Below are 20,439 nucleotides of genomic sequence, written 5' to 3' on the forward strand. Positions count from 1 at the left end.
AATCTGTTTTCTGATTGCCTGAAGAATCTGAATACCTATTACCCATGTGATCACAAGTCCAACTATTTTCCCAGAAGCGGATCAAAATGAACGAGAGGTAAGTACGCATATGTACATAAAAATATTCCATTTTTACTTTCTATTATTAATTTATTACTTTTCTTCTCCTATATCTCTTGCCAGCCTACTTCACTTGGAAAGTAGAGCGTCTGCCTTGTAAGAGCTAGGCCGCGGATTCCATCTGTTTGCTGATTGCCTGAAGAATCTGAATACCTATTACCCATGTGATCACAAGTCTAACTATTTTCTCAGAAGCGGATCAAAATGAACGAGAGGTAAGTACGTATATGTACATAAAAATATTCCATTTTTAATTTCTATTATTACTTTTCTTCTCCTATATCTCTTGCCAGCCTACTTCACTTGGAAAGTAGAGCGTCTGCCTTGTAAGAGCTAGGCCGCGGATTCGATTCCCGCCCGGGGTGGATTTTATCCTGAACGGATAAAGTTCGTTCTCGGAACGGCTGGCTTTCTCCTATCCTGTCTTCCTTCTCTCTTCGATTTCGGGACAATAAGAGTGATAAGACCATAGCAGTTACAGTTCCCTCTGTCAAACCTCTTAAAAAAAAGTTTAGGGTTAATCGGATTGGTTGATTTCAAATTTTTCAACCAATCAGATATTGCTTAATCCAAAATTCGAAAACCTACTCATACTGTAGTCCCAACTCCCGACCATAAGTATAGTATACTTGGGGTCCCCCTAAATGCCTCCGGGGCCCCCCTACGCGGGGGAGGATATAGTTATGGCTCCCTGGGTATTGTAATTATGACCTGACATGAAACTGAACCCCACCTACGTACCTACATGTGTCACGCAATTAATCCAATTAGAGCAAAAGAGATAGAGAGTGAGAGAAAGAAGAGAAAGAGAAGGAGATAGAGAGTAAGAGAGATGAGAGAGAGAGAAGGAGAAAGAGGGAGAGAGAGAGGCCCCCCTACGCGGGGGAGGATATAGTTATGGCTCCCTGGGTATTATAATTATGACCTGACATGAAACTGAACCCCACCTACGTACATACATGTGTCACGCAATTAATCCAATTAGAGCAAAAGAGATATAGAGAGTGAGAGAAAGAAGAGAAAGAGAAGGAGATAGAGAGTAAGAGAGATGAGAGAGAGAAGGAGAAAGAGGGAGAGAGAGAGAGAGACATGGGAATTTGTGGGAGATAAAAGGAAGGAAATAGAGGCAGAAAAGGAAAGGGAATGAAAGAGAGTGAGAGAGAGAAAAGAGAAAGAGAGAGAACTAACTTGGATAAATTGTAGCGCATAGATCCCTCAGGCATTCCACGGGTGAAAAAGGAATTCCGTCTCTCTCTCTCTCTTTCTCTTCCTCTCTCTCTCCGTCTCTCTCTCTCCCTGTCTTTGTTTCTCTGGTTTAAATTCCAGAATATAATAATGATTTAAAGCCCGGGATTAGCACTTAATAGCACATAGTAGAATAAACTATCAAGTTTCTACATCTGGTTTTGTGCCAAATCTTTTTTTTTTTTTTTTCTGGAAGCGAATGAAACCTATACCTAGTTCGAATGAAGCCAAGTTCACATCGAAACATCCAGGTCTAAGTTATATGGACTGTACTTCAACTACATACACAAAAAGCCCACTCTATTCTTAGGTGTAGGGGCAAATAGACCTAAAAGACAGGTTAGCTTCTACGAGTCAATGTTTTAGGTCAGCCACTCACTATCAGGTAGACCTGACAGGTACAGCTGAAAAAGTCTGCTTGTCAGGTCTACGGTCTACCTAATGAGCACACACACTATCAGGTAGACCTGACAGGTACACCTGAAAAATTCCGCCTGTCAGGTCTACCTGACAGGCGGAATTAATTTCTCTGTTTTTATGAGTGCCTGTAATTCAATGACATATGCAATGTGTAATACATACAATAGATTTCTGATCCGGCCCGAAGGACCATTTTTTTAATCATTCCTCTCTTGCTTTCAGATATATCCGGCCGTATAGGACCATTTTTCACTCATGACGATATTTGGTCCGCCCCGATCTAACACGATGCACGTCCTATTCCCGTCTCTCACGTTTCCCTCTGTTTTAATATTTCTGATCCGGCCCGGAAGACCATTTTCCAATCACTCCTCTCTTCCTTTTCCCATCTCCCATTCCATTTAACCCATCAAATATACGAGACCTTGTTTAGACTGCGGGGGTAAAGGGACTTTTCAGTCCTATTCGGGCAGGATAAACAAGGTATATCTATATTCTATTCTATACTATTCTATTCTTTTATTTCTTTTCAGATATTTGGTCCGGCCGCGTAGGACCACTTTTCACTCATGACGATATTTGGTCCGCCCCGAACCGCCGCCATGCACGTCCTGTTCCCGTCTCTCACGTTTCTGGTGTTCTCGGTGATCATAGCCCAGGGGAATGACGAGGCTAAGCGCCTCTATGATGATCTCCTGAGCAACTACAACCGACTGATTCGGCCGGTCGGCAACAATTCCGACAAGCTCACTGTAAAAATGGGCCTCAAATTGTCGCAGCTTATTGAAGTGGTGAGTTCTCGTTTGATTTTCCCTCTAAGAAATACCTAAATACAAGACATGGTTAACGTGTAGACCTAAAGCCAGCAACTCATTATCAAGTAGACCTGACAGGGACAGGGACACCTAATCCGATCACCTGATCAGGTATACCTGGATGAGCACATACACTATCAGGTAGACCTGACACGTACGGCTGAAAATGTCTATCTGCCAGGTATACCTGATAGCTGATGAGGACAAACCCTATCAGGTAGAACTGACACCTGATCATGTCTAAATAACAGTGAGTGGCCGACCCTAAAGTCTAGACAAAAATTGTTTTAAAAATAGTAGGCGTAATTATACAAACAGAATCCCGGAAAGCATTTTCCAAGTTCTGTCAACTCAATGAGAATGAGAGGGGGAGAGAAAAAATTACAAATTACAAAAAAAGAAAAACTGCATAAAAGCCACTTAAATACTTTTCAATTTTCTCATCGTTTCAAAGGTTGAAAGAGAAAAAAAAACTCAAACTTACAAATTACAAAAAAAAAAAAAAGAAAAACTGCATAAAAGCCACTTAAATACTTTTCAATTTTCTCATCGTTTCAAAGGTTGAAAGAGAAAAAAAAACTCAAACGTTTATTCCTAGAGGAGAGAGGCAGTGGCGTGACGTGAGTTTTTCAAGGGGGGAAGCCGTCTGCCCTGTAAGCGCTAGGTCGCGGGTTCGATTCCAGCCGGAAGAAGGATTTTATCCTAAACAGATAATGTTTGTTCTCCTCTTCGCTTTCGGGATGATAAGGCCATAGCAGTTACTCTCTCAAAACTCTTAATAAATCAAAAGAGGAACCTATTGACCCATGAGTTAGCAGCCAAGTTAAGGCCATACAAGTCAAATGAATCTTAAAGGTGTGTCTAAACATAGTCGACAGGCCGTTTACTCTTTGTGGACACACCCAGATTAACAAGTCTCCTAGGAGCTGAAAGCTTTTGGTGAATGCCAAAAGTAAAAAGGTGGGAAACGTGAGATTTTCAAAGGGGGAACCCGTCTGCCTTGTAAGCGCTAGGTCGCGGGTTCGATTCCAGCCCGAAGAAGGATTTTATCCTAAACAGATAATGTTTGTTCTCCTCTTCGCTTTCGGGATTATAAGGCCTTAGCAGTTACTCTCTCAAAACTCTTAATAAATCAAAAGAGGAACCTATATATTGACCCAATGAGTTAGCAGCCAAGTTAAGGCTATACAAGTCAAATGAATCTTAAAGGTGTGTCTAAACATAGTCGACAGGCCGTCGGTCGACGGCCGTTTACTATGTGTTGTGGACACACCCAGATTAACAAGTCTCCTAGGAGCTGAAAGCTTTTGGTGAATGCCAAAAGTAAAAAGGTGGGAAAGAGATTAGTGCAATAGCCCTAAAAAAAAAAAAAAAACGCGGTACACAAGGGTTCGAGGAGAGACCGCCTTAGCATAAAGGAGAAGGGAAGCTCATAGCTTTAATCGAGAACGCGCCACTGGAGAAAGGGGTTGGAAGCAACGAGGTAACAGACACTTGAGTTTTGAAATATAGGATGAGATGAACAGGTAGGAATCCTACTTGTGAAGAGATAAAATCATTTTGCCTCCTTCATCATGACTTATTACCTGCCTAGGTAATGAAGTGAGCTTTTCATCAAGCACTCTGAAACTTCACGTGAGCTTTGCATGAACTGACGGCTTGTGTTTCTTTTCCATATGTGGTATTTGTTTCTAAATAGGCTGAATTAATATGCCAACCACTCAAGCTCAGGCTGTCTAAAGATGTGTCCACACATAGTCGAAAGAGATGAATCTATGTTGTCGAGGCAGTGTACGGTTTCAGTCGACTTCGATTGATCATCGTTCGACGGCGTCGACTATGTGTGAACAGAGCTTAACAGACCGTTGCGTTCTAACGTGTTAAGTGGCCGGCATTAGATAGAGTTACCTCAGCCGCTATGACATAGTCGAAAGAGATGAATCTATGTTGTCGAGGCAGTGTACGGTTTCAGTCGACTTCGATTGATCATCGATCGACGGGGTCGACTATGTGTGAACAGAGCTTAACAGACCGTTGCGTTCTAACGTGTTAAGTGGCCGGCATTAGATAGAGTTACCTCAGCCGCTATCGAAATTAGAATAGAATACTTGTTTATCCTGCTTTGATAGGACTGAAAATCCCTTTGCCCCGCAGTCTAACCAAGTTCGTAATAATTTGACATATTATGAGGAGTAGGTACCTCACTTCTGGAAGAGACTTTCTTAAATCAGCTCCAGTTTCACCAAGCCTAGTTATCTTGGAGGGTAGCACAGAGCGTCTGCGTTGTGAGGGCTGTTTAATTCCTTGCCGGGACCTACTTTATCTTAAACAGATAAGGTTTGTTCACGGAATGACTGACTTTGTCTTATTCTTCTTCCTTCGCTCTTCAATGTCCCTCCACCAAACCTCGTAAAAAATAAATTAAATAAAACTTTACTCGTATCAAATGGACTGCTCTCGAAGGCAGGTGATGTGTTTCAATTTCCCATATATGTACACTCAACCCCATTCCGGCATTCCTCACGACTTTTCCAGGTAGTACCGTGGTTCCCTGCTACGGGGACCCGCTTCCAATTTCCAACCTGGAGGCGGACGACATCATGTTCAGTCCGACGTCGATGTGTCCTCCGACGCAGGACGGGACGGACGTCAGTCCGACGTTCGACAACCAGATGATCCTGATGCCACGCCGTCAGACGCGGGAGATCGAGAAGACGATTGAGGACTCGCGGTTCATCGCGCAGCACGTCAGGAACAAGGACAAGTTCGAAAATGTGACCCGACGTTCGACAACCAGATGATCCTGATGCCACGTCGTCAGACGCGGGAGATCGAGAAGACGATTGAGGACTCGCGGTTCATCGCGCAGCACGTCAGGAACAAGGACAAGTTCGAAAATGTGAGTGTTCGATTCCCGCCCAAGCCGGACTTTATTCTAAAAACATAAGATCGGATGGAAGAGGATGCTTATTGCTTTCGACATTAATCCCGCCCCTTAGTTAGAAGAATGTACGAATATGTCAAAGTAGGTAAATTTGAGTAACTAACTTCTTTTACTAAGAAAGTAGTAGCTAAGAAAATATGAGTAAAAGAGTTCCAGAAGGAAATGTTACTCAAAGAAGGAAAATGCGAATCAAAGCAGAAACTTAAAGGTAGAAACACACTACTACCACCTCCTAAGATCGGACGGAAGAGGATGCTTACGACATTAATATCGCCCCTTAGTTAGAAGAATGTACGAATATGTCAAAGTAGGTAAATTTAAGTAACTGACTTCTTTTACTAACAAAGTAGTAACTAAGAAAATATGAGTCAAAGAGTTCCAGAAGGAAATGTTACTCAAAGAAGGAAAATGCGAATCAAAGCAGAAACTTAAAGGTAGAAACACACTACTACCACCTCACGTGATCTCAATGGGAGTCAGAAAGATGTAGTTCATAGTTCTTCCATAATAATAGTAGGTGATTTCGTTCATGATAGCCACACTGTCCTCAAGTGACGTGAGCTCACGTGATGTGATAGTAGTGTGATTGTACCTTAATTGATCTGTCTTTCCGTTGCAGGTGATAGAAGACTGGAAGTACGTGGCGATGGTTCTGGATCGTCTCTTCCTCTGGATTTTCACCATCGCCTGTATCATGGGCACCATCCTCATCATCTTCCAAGCCCCTTCCCTGTACGATGATTCGACGCCCATTGATGTTCTCCATAGTAAGGTGGCGGAGAAAAAAATGAGCATGATGACTATGAGCTTTGATGAAGAAGCTTGAAGTGGGTCAGCAGGACCCTGTTGATGAAGCTTGAAGTGGGTACTCAGGACCCTGTTTATTGGTCATTGATTTGAATTGGGTGCACAGGACCTTGTTTATTGGTCACTGATGGCCTGGACCACAATCAAAGTCTAAACTTGGATTTACACACTTTTTTAAACCCTTAAGAATTTTATGAACAAAAAACTGGCTCTCAAGATTTTTTCTTTTGCATTGGGTCAAAAATAAACCCATACAGCCACTTTATTGGTTTTGGCTCCGAAGCATTTCAAAGATAATATAATCTGGTTGGCCAAAATTTACTCTCTATTATGTAAGAGGATTGTTAAGATGTGTCCACACACAGTCGACGGACGTCGATCGATGGCCAGTCGACTATGTGTGGACACGCCTTTAGAATGAACTGAACTGTAAAAACAGTGAACTCATCGTCCTGACAGCCAGCAGTTCCGAGGACAGACCTCATCTGGGATTTTCGTTATAAATATATACTGCTGTTGGTTTAACTTTTAAACTCCTGGATTCAGCAATCTGATTGGTTTATCCCGAACGTTCTGGGCAATCAGATTGCTTCATTAAGGAGTTAAACCATTTTTAAACTTAGATTGTGATTCCCACAATTCCTCGCTTCGATGTTTTTGCCCTCAGTTATGTGTTTTTACACCTAAAAGGTATTTGAGTGCAGTTTAACTTCCTCTATTAGCTCCTTTTCGCCCTCCTACTCTGCCATCTTCTGCCCTTCTCCCCTCGCTTCCTTCTTCTTCAATACCTTCCCCTTTTCTTCCACCTTCTGCCTCGCCTCCAATTTCGTCTGTTTCGCTTCTTGTCCCTCCTTCTCACCTTCACCCCCTCCCTCGCCTCCTTCCTACTCCACCACCTCCTCCCTCCTTTCATCTACTTCTCCTCCGTCGCGCCTATCCTCTCCTCTTCCTTTTTCTTCTTTTCCACCTCCTCCCTCTCCTCCCTTTTATTCATATTCACCTCCCGTTTTTCCAATACTTTCCCTTACTCCTATCTCCCCTCATCCTACTCCCTCTCATCCCCTTCCACGTCCACCTTCACCTCCCTCCTCATCTTTCCTCCCACCCACCTCCTTTTCCACCGTATGCTCCCATTCCAAACTCTACATTCCGGGGGAGGGGTCCCCACCCCTCCATTCAGGGGGGGGAGGGCTGGAGGGGCATTCTCCCCTCCGTTCAGAAGGGGTGGAGGGGCGTTTTCTCCTCCATTTCCATTTTCCTATACATCTCCAGTCGAATCTTTCTCCCTTTTTCTCGTTTCTCGAATCCTGCTCAGGCTAAAAAGAGAATTTTCCTCTCGGAGAGAAAAATTTGCGAACCGTTCAGAGAGAAAAAGGGCCGATTTTTTGTGGTGCTTGCTTAGTTTTCTGCCGTCGAAAACGGGGTGACGGTTTTTGTGTGTCTAGTTTTTTGAGGTTTTTTAGGTAAATAATTGATAATTAAGACCTATTTTTGAGGTTTTTTTTAAGGGTAAAATAATTTATAAAACCATTTTGTAGTGATTTTTTACTGAGTGAAAACCCCTGTGTACCACCTAGTTTTGAGGGTAAATTAATTTATTTTTGGAAATTTTTGGACTAATTTTCTCTTGCCTGAAAGTGTGTTTTTTTTTCTGGTGCTTAACATTTTGTTAGTTTTGGCAGACCTAGTTTTTTTAGGGTGGGAGTGTTCAACAAGCAAAGATAGGGTTAGTGCCAAAGGCATAGTTCTATCGCCCCTTAGACGAGATAGAGGCTCCAACTTAAGGCACTAAGGTTGTTGTTGTTGTTGTTGTTGTTGTAGCGGCTTTAGCTTTCGCCGAATGGCGATAGCAGAATAAAGAAAAGATGTCTTTTTGTATCTCTTCTTTTCATTTCTTCCCCTTCCCCTCCTTTTCTGCCTCCTCTTTTTTCTTTCCCCTTCTTCTCCTATTCTTTTACCTCCTTATTCTTGTCCTCTACTACTTCCTTCCATCTCTCCTCGTACTCTTCCTTTCCTCTCTTTTCTCCTTTCTCTTCCACCTCTCCTTCTAGCGAGAGAATAAAACTAGCACACTAGCGGATAAAAGAGAAAGAGAGAGGGTGAAAATGTTCAACTAAGAAAGAGTGAAGGAAAGGTATATATTAAAAACATAACGAAACCAGCGAAAGAGAGATAGAGTGAAAGACAGAGAGAGAAAGAAATAGGGAATGAGAAAGAGTGTGAGAGAGGGAGATATAGAAAGAGAGAGAGATGGGAAGAGAAAGTGGGGACGGGAGAGAGAGGGATAGAGAGAGAGAAAATAAAACTAGAAGATAAAGGAGAGGGAGAAAGAGAGAGAAATAAAGAGAGAGAGAGAAAGGAAGAAATAGGGAGAGGGAAAGAGAGAGGGGTTGAGAGTTGAGAGAGAAAACACGATGTTGTTGTCGCCTGGGATATTCGGGTGAGTTCGGGAAAGTTCGTTGAAATTCGACCCCCTCCTTCCCTCAAATCCTCCACTTTCCCCTTCTCTTCCTCTCCTCTTTTCTTTATTATTAAACGATCAGATCAAACTTTATTTACAGAATAAATTGTATTTACAAATGGTGACATAATGTACATATAGGTAAGTACAAAATAAAGTTTGATCAAGGGTGGGGTTAATGCCCATGGCATTCTCTACCATTCTTTCTACATTCTCTTTGGAATTCCACACCTTTTTGTCCTCAATTTTTTCCCCTTTCTCTCTCTCTCTCTCTCTCTCTCTCTCTCCCTTCTTGTGCTTTGTTTCCGTTCTCTGGTTCTCTCTCTCTCTCTCTCTCTTCCTATACATATATTCCATCTCCCTCTCTCCCACTGTTTCTATCCCACGGGACTCTGTCTCCGATATAATTTATCTCTCTCTCCCATCTTTTCTCTAACTACCCCCCACCCATCCTTTATTTAACCACCCCTCCCCCTTTTACACCCCTCTCATCCCCACCCTTCCTACTACCTCCCCCTTCTTGTGCTTTGTTTCCGTTCTCTGGTTCTCTCTCTCTCTCTCTCTCTCTCTCTCTTCCTCTCTCTTGATGTACATAATTCCATCTCCCTCTCTCCCACTGTTTCTATCCCACGGGACTCTGTCTCCGATATAATTTATCTCTCTCTCCCATCCTTTCTCTAACTACCCCCCACCCATCCTTTATTTAACCACTCCCTCCCCCTTTTACACCCCTCTCATCCCCACCCTTCCTACTACCTCCCTAACTAAATTCTTTCTCTAACTACCCAGTTCTTTACTACCCCCCCCACTACCTTTTCTGCATCCCTCTTCCTTTTTATTCCCCCTCCACACCCTCCTTCTTCCTCCTATCCAGAATATCTCTAACCACCCCCACCCCCCCTTTTTTATCTAACCACCCCACTCCCCATATTACAACCCCCCTTTCTTTCTACATCCTTCCAACCAAGTACCTACTAATGGGTTAGTAGGGAGTCTAGCTACTTGCTCCGTGTAAGCTGTAAATCAATCGTTCCCAAGGAGAAGGGCCTATGCTAGTTAGTAGCAAAAATAAGGGCCTTCTTTCTGGGAACAATGATTCAAATCATCCGATTAAACCGAGCCAAGTATCTGGACTAGAAGAGAATCAGGTTTTAATTCGGACAGAAATGAACCGAAAACGAACCAATAACAAACCGAATGTAAACCGTGTACGTGTGAAACGAGCCTATTCTACGAGTACATTCTACAAAGGCCTGTTTCCACCTGTCGTGAGTTTCATCCGATTTTTCAAGATTGTCCTGTAGGCAATGTAGTTATGAGAGTGTTCCCACGACACAGTACCCACCTACACACGACACGATTTTTTTCCGAACGCCAAAGTATATTCTTTTCTACCTTTCCTTCCGTTGATGAGCCATCACTCATCACTGCCATTCATAATAGAGAGTTTTTGCAACCAAAATTGAACTCCTTCCTCTCTCTCTTTCTCTTCTTCTCTCTGAATAATCTGGATTATTATCATATTATTGTTTTATTTATTGGTTTAGTGTGGTTGGGTTATAAATAGGGAAACTGAGAAAAATATAAGTAAAATTATGATGTAATTTTTGAGAGGAGCTCACCTCTAAAATAAGTTAGAATTAGCTTAGGAGGTGTATTATTGTATTAATTACTATGTAAAATAAAGTACCCAAATCAATCAATCAATCAATCTCCCTCCGTCTCTCTCTCTCTCTCTCTCGCTCTCTCTCTCTCCCTGTCTTTGTCTCTCTGGTTTAAATTCCAGAATATAACAATGATTTAAACCCTGGGATTAGCACTTAATAGCACATAGTAGAATAAACTATCAAAAGGTTCTACTTCAGGCTTCATGCCAAATATTTTTTTTTTTTTTTTTTTTTTTTTTTTTTTTTAAGTTTTTTTTTTTTTTTTTTTTTTTTTTTTTATATTTTTTTTTTTTTTTTTTTTTTTTTTTTGCTGGAAGTGAAACCTAGGAGGTATAAGCACCTACTATAGTTCGAATGAAGCTGACACTTCACCCCGAAGCAACCAGGCCCATGTTGACTGAACTTCAATGTCACTAAATATTCAAAAAGCCCACTCCGAGGCTTAGGTGTAGGGACAACCATCTCTAAAAGATGGGTTAGCACATTAAGCTTCTACGAATCATTGTCACTAAAAATTATTTTCTCTGTTTTTATGAGCGCCTTCAATTCGATGACATATGCAATGTGTAACACACAATACATTACTGATTCGGCCCGAAGGACCACTTTTCAATCACTCCTCTCTTCCTTTTCCCATCTCCCATTCCATTTAACCCATCAAATATACGAGACCTTGTTTAGACTGCGGGGGTGAAGGGACTTTTCAGTCCTATTCGGGCAGGATAAACAGGGTATATTCTATTCTATTCTTTTCAGATATCTGATCCGGCCGCGTAGGACCACTTTTCACTCATGACGATATTTGGTCCGCCCCGAACCGCCGCCATGCACGTCTTGTTCCCGTCTCTCACGTTTCTGGTGTTCTCGGTGATCATAGCCCAGGGGAATGACGAGGCTAAGCGCCTCTATGATGATCTCCTGAGCAACTACAACCGACTGATTCGGCCGGTCGGCAACAATTCCGACAAGCTCACTGTAAAAATGGGCCTCAAATTGTCGCAGCTTATTGAAGTGGTGAGTTCTCGTTTGATTTTCCCTCTAAGAAATACCTAAATACAAGACATGGTTAACGTGTAGACCTAAAGCCAGCAACTCATTATCAAGTAGACCTGACAGGGACAGGGACACCTAATCCGATCACCTGATCAGGTATACCTGGATGAGCACATACACTATCAGGTAGACCTGACACGTACGGCTGAAAATGTCTATCTGCCAGGTATACCTGATAGCTGATGAGGACAAACCCTATCAGGTAGAACTGACACCTGATCATGTCTAAATAACAGTGAGTGGCCGACCCTAAAGTCTAGACAAAAATTGTTTTAAAAATAGTAGGCGTAATTATACAAACAGAATCCCGGAAAGCATTTTCCAAGTTCTGTCAACTCAATGAGAATGAGAGGGGGAGAGAAAAATTACAAATTACAAAAAAAAAAAAAAGAAAAACTGCATAAAAGCCACTTAAATACTTTTCAATTTTCTCATCGTTTCAAAGGTTGAAAGAGAAAAAAAAACTCAAACGTTTATTCCTAGAGGAGAGAGGCAGTGGCGTGACGTGAGTTTTTCAAGGGGGGAAGCCGTCTGCCCTGTAAGCGCTAGGTCGCGGGTTCGATTCCAGCCGGAAGAAGGATTTTATCCTAAACAGATAATGTTTGTTCTCCTCTTCGCTTTCGGGATGATAAGGCCATAGCAGTTACTCTCTCAAAACTCTTAATAAATCAAAAGAGGAACCTATTGACCCATGAGTTAGCAGCCAAGTTAAGGCCATACAAGTCAAATGAATCTTAAAGGTGTGTCTAAACATAGTCGACAGGCCGTTTACTCTTTGTGGACACACCCAGATTAACAAGTCTCCTAGGAGCTGAAAGCTTTTGGTGAATGCCAAAAGTAAAAAGGTGGGAAAGAGATTAGTGCAATAGCCCTAAAAAAAAAAAAAAAAAAACGCGGTACACAAGGGTTCGAGGAGAGACCGCCTTAGCATAAAGGAGAAGGGAAGCTCATAGCTTCAATCGAGAACGCGCCACTGGAGAAAGGGGTTGGAAGCAACGAGGTAACAGACACTTGAGTTTTGAAATATAGGATAAGATGAACAGGTAGGAATCCTACTTGTGAAGAGATAAAATCATTTTGCCTCCTTCATCATGACTTATTACCTGCATAGGTAATGAAGTGAGCTTTTCATCAAGCACTCTGAAACTTCACGTGAGCTTTGCATGAACTGACGGCTTGTGTTTCTTTTCCATATGTGGTATTTGTTTCTATATAGGCTGAATTATGCCAGCCACTCAAGCTCAGGCTATCTAATGTCCACACATAGTCGACGATCAACGAGGTGAAGAAGTAAATCTATGTTGTCGAGTCGATCGACGGCGTCGACTATGTGTGGACACAGTTTAACAGATCTATGGAACGTCTTGTGTGCCCGGCATTAGGTAGAGTTAACTCAGCCGCTGTAAAGCTGTGTTCACACATGGTTTGATTTCCTTTACTCGTATTCCTACACTCAAAATTCCCTTTTGTTAATGTTCCTTCGACCTGTTTTCCGATTTCAGAATTTGAAGAATCAAATCATGACAACCAATGTCTGGGTCAATCAGGTAAGTAGAAATCAACTTTTATCTTTGATATTAGAAAGTTTTTGCAACCAAAATTGTCGTCTCTTTAGGGCGTTATTTGACGAAAACTCGTGTCTGCGCATGTGTAGAAACGCAATTTGGACAAATTACGCCTTACGTTTCAATTATCGTCACTTACTCACTTAGTTAGCAGTGCAAAAAATCTCTATTTCGTATTTTCTAGTTATAGATAATAATTTACAGCCGCTATAAAGCTGTGTCACATATGTACCTAGTTTGATTTCCTTTACTCGTTTCCTACACTCAAGACCCTTTTGTTAATGTTCTTTCGAACTATCTTCTGATTTCAGAATTTGAAGAATCAAATCATGACAACCAATGTCTGGGTCAATCAGGTAAGTGAAAATCAACTTTTATCTTTGATATTAGAAAGTTTTTGCAACCAAAATTATCGTCTCTTTTGGGCGTTATTTGACGAAAACTCGTGTCTGCGCATGTGTAGAAACGCAATTTGGACAAATTAACGTCTTACGTTTCAATTATCGTCACTTACTCACTTAGTTAGCAGTGCAAAAAATCTCTATTTCGTATTTTCTAGTTATAGATAATAATTTATTGTCAACTAGCTATGTCTTACAGTGTAAATAGTCCTAAACCAAAATAGACGCTGCACACAAGGGATCAAGAACAGACCGCCTTAACATAATAGCTATTCCTTACCTTAGATTTGCTGAGAGAGAAACAATCAATAATTTATTGATGAACTGCCCAGCGTCTGGGTTGCCATATGACACAGCATAGAGCTGCCAATTTGACACTTTCATGCTTTCATCACTCAATGGTGTCACAGCTATGTATGTGAATACGTTGAAGGTTGTGGTTGCGGTTAGGCTGCTCATAGGTGTAGATTATAGAAGTTCGATCAATAATATGATTGTATATACGTAGTGAAAGAGACCGCCTTAACATAATAGCTATTCCTTACCTTAGATTTGCTGAGAGAGAAACAATCAATAATTTATTGATGAGCTGCGCAGCGTCTGGGTTGCCATATGACACAGCATACAGCTGCTAATTTGACACTTTCATGCTTTCATCACTCAATGGTGTCACAGCTATGTATGTGGATACGTTGAAGGTTGTGGTTGCGGTTAGGCTGCTCATAGGTGTAGATTATAGAAGTTCGATCAATAATATGATTGTATATACGTAGTGTTTCCACTGTAGTGACCAATAGTGACCACTGTAGTGACTGTAGTGACCAATTAGGTCTGGTCCACAAGCACCGATTCGATAGATATGTGTACCTACCAGGCAAATTATTTATCTTACGATAGATAAATAATTTGCCTGGTAGGTACACATCACAGTATCTTCCTCACAATACCTGTCACAATTTTGTATACAGGCACAATTTTGTTCCATAGTTTACACAATTTTGTATACAGATGTTTGATAGAAGGTACTGTTACAACGAAAGTCTTGTCGTCCCGAAATCGAAGAGAGGAGGACAGGATAGAAGAAAGTCGTTCCGAGAACGAGCCTTATCTGTTTAGAGTAAAGTTCGTCCCCTGAATTGAATTCGTGACTTAGCGCTGACTTGGCGTTTGCCTTATGAGCTACCTTCCAAGCTAGCTAGACTGGCTTCCATACACTTCTGTGATTTGCTAACTCCCATTAACTTCTTGCAGGAGTGGGAGGACTATAAACTGAAATGGAGTCCTGAGGAGTACGGTGGCGTAGATACCCTCCATGTCCCATCCGAACATATATGGCTCCCGGATATTGTCCTCTACAATAAGTAAGTCATCTACAATAAGTAAGTCATCTACAATAATTATGTCATCTTCCGCTTCCAGTACTAATGGGTTAGTAGGGAGTCCAGCTACTTGCTCCGTGTAAGCTGTAAATCAATCGTTCTCAAGGAGAAGGGCCTATGTTAGTTAGTAGCAAAAATAAGGGCCTTCTTTCTGGGAACAATGATTCAAATCATCCGATTAAACCGAGCCAAGTATCCGGACTAGAAGAGAATCAGGTTTTAATTCGGACAGAAATGAACCGAAAACGAACCAATAACAAACCGAATGTAAACCGTGTACGTGTGAAACGAGCCTATTCTACATTCTACAAAGGCCTGTTTCCACCTGTCGTGAGTTTCATCCGATTTTTCAAGAATGTCCTGTAGACAATGTAGTTTAAATGAGAGTGTTCCCACCTACACACGACACGATTATTTTCCGAACGCCAAAGTGTATTCTTTTCTACCTTTCCTTCCGTTGATGAGCCATCACTCATCACTGCCATTCATAATAGAGAGTTTTTGCAACCAAAATTGAACTCTTTCACGTTATTTGACGAAAACTCGTTTCTGCTCATTTTGACGGGACGCTAATTTTGGTTGCAAAAACTTTCCCTAATCTTTCCAGTGCGGACGGTAACTACGAGGTGACCATCATGACCAAGGCCATCCTGCACTACGACGGCAAGGTCGTCTGGAACCCTCCCGCGTTGACGGGACGCTAATTTTGGTTGCAAAAACTTTCCATAATGTTTCCAGTGCGGACGGTAACTACGAGGTGACCATCATGACCAAGGCCATCCTGCACTACGACGGCAAGGTCGTCTGGAACCCTCCCGCCATCTACAAGTCGTTCTGTGAAATCGACGTCGAGTATTTTCCGTTCGACGTCCAGACGTGTGTGATGAAGTTCGGCTCTTGGACGTACGACGGATACACGGTAAGTTTATAAAAAGGATAAGCTATCATAAATGGTAGGAATAATGACTAGAGAGTTTTACTTGAATGTTTGACTACCTGTCTAAGGCCAGTCACTCACTGTCAAGTAGACGTGACAGGTAAGTAAGTGCACCTGATCAAGTCCGCCTGTCACGTCTACCTGATCATAAGTACACACACCATCAGGTAGCACGTCTGCCTTGTAAGAGTTGGCCACCGGTTCGATTCCCGCCCGGGGTGGATTTTATCCTGAAATTATTAGGGTTCGTTCTCGGAACGGCTAGCTTTCTTCCTTATTGGGGGCGATAAGACCCTAGCAGTTACCGTTCCCTCTACCAAACCTCATAAAAAAAGACCTGACAGTCGGACCAACACTACTCAATTCTTACCTTCTCAGTTATTGTCCTCATAAAATGTTTTCCTCTTGACTTAGGTGGACTTGAAGCATATTCTGCAAGGCCCCGATTCGGACAAGATCGACATTGGTATCGACCTTCAAGACTACTACCTCTCCGTCGAATGGGACATCATGAAGGTTCCGGCAGTGAGAAATGAGAAGTTCTACAGCTGCTGTGAGGAACCCTATCCGGACATTATCTTCAACATCACGCTGAGGCGAAAGACCTTGTTTTATACGGTGAGTATTCCTTCAAAAGACTCCCCTATTCTTCTGGAATTCCTGAGCCAGCCGGGCGGTGGGTGAGAAATGAGAAGTTCTACAGCTGCTGTGAGGAACCCTATCCGGACATTATCTTCAACATCACACTGAGGCGAAAGACCTTGTTTTATACGGTGAGTATTCCTTCAAAAGACTCCCCTATTCTTCTGGAATTCCTGAGCCAGCCGGGCGGTGATAGACGCCGACCTCACTTGAGTTGGAGAAGGTAAAGAAGAAGAGCCAGTCTAGTTAGCTTGGTTGGTATAGCGTCTGCCTTGTAAGCGCTAGGCCGCGGTTTGATTACCGCCCGGGGAGGATTTTATCTCCTATCCTGCCCTCCTCTCTTCGATTTCGGGACGATAAGACCTTAGCAGTTACAGTTCCCTCTATAAAACCTCTTTAAAAAAAGACCTTAGCAGTTATAAAGCGACGCTAAACTCCTTGCTGGAAAAAATAGCACTAAACCCTAATTCATTTTCTTCTCCCCTTCAGGTCAACCTCATCATCCCGTGCGTGGGCATCTCCTTCCTGTCGGTGCTCGTCTTCTACCTCCCCTCAGACAGCGGGGAGAAGGTCTCCCTCTGCATTTCCATCCTGCTGTCGCTGACCGTGTTCTTCCTCCTTCTGGCGGAGATCATTCCTCCCACCTCCCTGACGGTGCCGCTGTTAGGCAAATACCTCCTGTTCACCATGATTCTGGTGACGCTGTCGGTGGTGGTCACCATCGCTGTCCTCAACGTTAACTTCCGCTCACCGGTGACGCACGTCATGAAACCTTGGGTGAGTCTTGAATATCTTCTCTTTACTTTTTGTTAAGGCTCGTTCTCACCTGTCGTTCGGAAAAAAAATCGTGTCCTGCGTGAATGGGGCTGGATCCAGTAAACAGTCCAGCTATTAGCTTCGTCCAAACACCACTGTCAGTTGGGGGAATCAATTGAATTTGTAGTTTTGTAGCTGTACAGAAGTGCATTATTTTTGTCGTCCAAATGGAGTGGATTGCTTCTCTTTACTTTTTGTTAAGGCTCGTTCTCACCTGTCGTTCGGAAAAGAAATCGTGTCCTGCGTGAATGGGGCTGGATCCAGTATACAGTCCAGCTACTAGCTTCGTCCAAAAACCACTGTCAGTTGGGGGAATCAATTGAATTTGTAGTTTTGTAGCTGTACAGAAGTGCATTATTTTTGTCGTCCAAATGGAGTGGATAGTGCTTACCGTACTACTCCAGCCATAAGTAACCAGTCGAACACATTTGATTGGCAAAATCTACTTCAATGACTTGAGACTCTTGAGAGCACGTATTTTAAGCAAGTTTTTGGTATTATTTATTATTATTTTGAGGCGGTCTTGATCCCTTGTGTGCCGCATCAAATTTTTTTAAAGACTATTGCACTTGCATTGTTTTTAGGTATTACAAACAAACATGATATTACAATTTACATTATCTGTGTCTTTTCACATTCCCAGGTCCACAAGGTTTTCATAGAGGTCTTGCCGAAGATCCTCTTCATTCAAAGGCCTGCAAAGGACAACGATGACGATTTGGACAAACCTCCCGATGGGGTCCTAACGGAAGTGTTTGACGTCCCCGACTACGTGGACTATGGAGGACGATATCAGACTGACTTCGATATCCCTTCGCTGCCACCTTCCCGATACGATGTTTCCAATACAGGTATGTGGGAACGATTTCATTTTTCGTATAAATTAGAATAGAATACTTGTTTATCCTGCTTTGATAGGAATGAAAATCCCTTTGCCCCGCAGTCTAACCAAGTTCGTAATATTTTGACATATTATGAGGAGTAGGTACCTCACTTCTGGAAGAGACTTTCTTAAACCAGCTCCGGTTTCACCTTTCTAAAGCCAAGCCTAGTTATCTTGGAGGGTAGCGCAGAGCGTCTGCGTTGTGAGGGGTGTTTAATTCCTTGCCGGGACCTACTTTATCCCAAACAGATAAGGTCTGTTCACGGAATGACTGACTTTGTCTTATTCTTCTTCCTTCGCTCTTCAATGTCCCTCTACCAAACCTCGTAAAACATAAATAAATAAAACTTTACTCGTATCAAATGGACTGCTCTCGAAGGCAGGTGATGTGTTTCAATTTCCCATATATGTACACTCAACCCCATTCCGGCATTCCTCACGACCTTTCCAGGTAGTACCGTGGTTCCCTGCTACGGGGACCCGCTTCCAATTTCCAACCTGGAGGCGGACGACATCATGTTCAGTCCGACGTCGATGTGTCCTCCGACGCAGGACGGGACGGACGTCAGTCCGACGTTCGACAACCAGATGATCCTGATGCCACGCCGTCAGACGCGGGAGATCGAGAAGACGGCCAGGCAAATTATTTATCTTACAATAGATAAATAATTTGCCTGGTAGGTACACACAGTATCTTCCTCACAATACCTGTCACAATTTTGTATACAGACACAATTTTGTTCCATAGTTTACACAATTTTGTATACAGATGTTTGATAGAAGGTACTGTTACAACGAAAGTCTTGTCGTCCCGAAATCGAAGAGGAGGACAGGATAGAAGAAAGTCGTTCCGAGAACGAGCCTTATCTGTTTAGAGTAAAGTTCGTCCCCTGAATTGAATTCGTGACTTAGCGCTGACTTGGCGTTTGCCTTATGAGCTACCTTCCAAGCTAGCTAGACTGGCTTCCATACACTTCTGTGATTTGCTAACTCCCATTAACTTCTTGCAGGAGTGGGAGGACTATAAACTGAAATGGAGTCCTGAGGAGTACGGTGGCGTAGATACCCTCCATGTCCCATCCGAACATATATGGCTCCCGGATATTGTCCTCTACAATAAGTAAGTCATCTACAATAAGTATGTCATCTTCCGCTTCCAGTACTAATGGGTTAGTAGGCAGTCCAGCTACTTGCTCCGTGTAAGCTGTAAATCAATCGTTCCCAAGAAGAAGGGCCTATGCTAGTTAGTAACAAAAACAGTGGCGTAGCGTGGTCTAAAGTCAAGTGTAAGGCGTGTACGGCACTAATTTCCACCACCATGCACATTACTACATAAGTCATGCACATGCTTCTTCATAAATATTTAAAGTCAATATTTGAGGGTATTTGAGTAAATTTTGAGTGTATGGCCGCCATACACGCCCTACACATAAAGCCTGATTCACACTATAGTGCCAGTCAAGGTCCAGTCACGGTTCGGTAACGGTCCGATCAAATGATTGTTGAAGGCAAGTAAATGCGAGTGTACACACTAGACGTTCTAGTCAAGGTACGGTAACGGTCAGTGGACGCTACGCCACTGAACAAAAATAAGGCCCTTCTTTCTGGGAACAATGATTCAAATAATCTGATTAAACCGAGCCAAGTATCTGGACTAGAAGAGAATCAGGTTTTAATTCGGACAGAAATGAACCGAAAACGAACCAATAACAAACCGGAAAATGAGCATGATGACTATGAGCTTTGATGAAGAAGCTTGAAGTGGGTCAGCAGTTGATGAAGCTTGAAGTTGGTACTCAGGACCCTGTTTATTGGTCATTGATTTGAATTGGGTGCACAGGACCCCGTTTATTGGTCACTGATGGCCTGGACCACAATCAAAGTCTAAACTTGGATTTACACACTTTTTTAAACCCTTGAGAATTTTATGAACAAAATACTGGCTCTCGAGATTTTTTTCTTTTGCAGTGGGACAAAAATACAGCCACTTTATTGGTTTTGGCTCCGAAGCATTTCAAATATAATATATCTGGTTGGCCAAACTTTACTCTCTTTTATGTAAGAGGATTGTTAAGATGTGTCCACACACAGTCGACGGACGTCGATCGATGGCCAGTCGATTATGTGTGGACACGCCTTTAGAATGAACTGAACTGTAAAAACAGTGAACTCATCGTCCTGACAGCCAGCAGTTCCGAGGACAGACCTCATCTGGAATTTTCGTTATAAATATGTACTGCTGTTGGTTTAACTTTTAAACTCCTGGATTCAGCAATCTGATTGG

The 20,439-nt window shown here is 42.5% G+C and overlaps 2 protein-coding genes across 2 annotated transcripts; both read left to right on the plus strand.

Moving 5' to 3' along the window:
- Positions 1–238: 238 nt before the first annotated feature.
- On the plus strand, positions 239–19,279 carry LOC103514518 (acetylcholine receptor subunit alpha-like 1). Its single transcript, XM_026827466.1, has 11 exons — positions 239–335; positions 11,236–11,493; positions 13,035–13,079; positions 14,750–14,859; positions 15,485–15,545; positions 15,677–15,796; positions 16,229–16,432; positions 16,946–17,233; positions 17,916–18,123; positions 18,607–18,788; positions 19,166–19,279. The coding sequence occupies exons 2-11, from the start codon at positions 11,272–11,274 to the stop codon at positions 19,277–19,279; spliced, it is 1,554 nt and encodes a 517-aa protein (XP_026683267.1). The 5' UTR covers positions 239–335; positions 11,236–11,271.
- On the plus strand, positions 4,866–7,048 carry LOC103514514 (acetylcholine receptor subunit alpha-like 1). The gene is made up of 2 exons (XM_008479409.3): positions 4,866–5,374; positions 6,164–7,048. Exons 1-2 carry the CDS (start codon positions 5,201–5,203, stop codon positions 6,368–6,370), a joined length of 381 nt encoding a protein of 126 aa, XP_008477631.1. The 5' UTR covers positions 4,866–5,200; the 3' UTR covers positions 6,371–7,048.
- Positions 19,280–20,439: the final 1,160 nt, after the last annotated feature.

Source organism: Diaphorina citri, unplaced genomic scaffold (assembly GCF_000475195.1).
Source record: "Diaphorina citri unplaced genomic scaffold, Diaci psyllid genome assembly version 1.1 scaffold1159, whole genome shotgun sequence".
NCBI classification, from domain to species: domain Eukaryota; kingdom Metazoa; phylum Arthropoda; class Insecta; order Hemiptera; family Psyllidae; genus Diaphorina; species Diaphorina citri.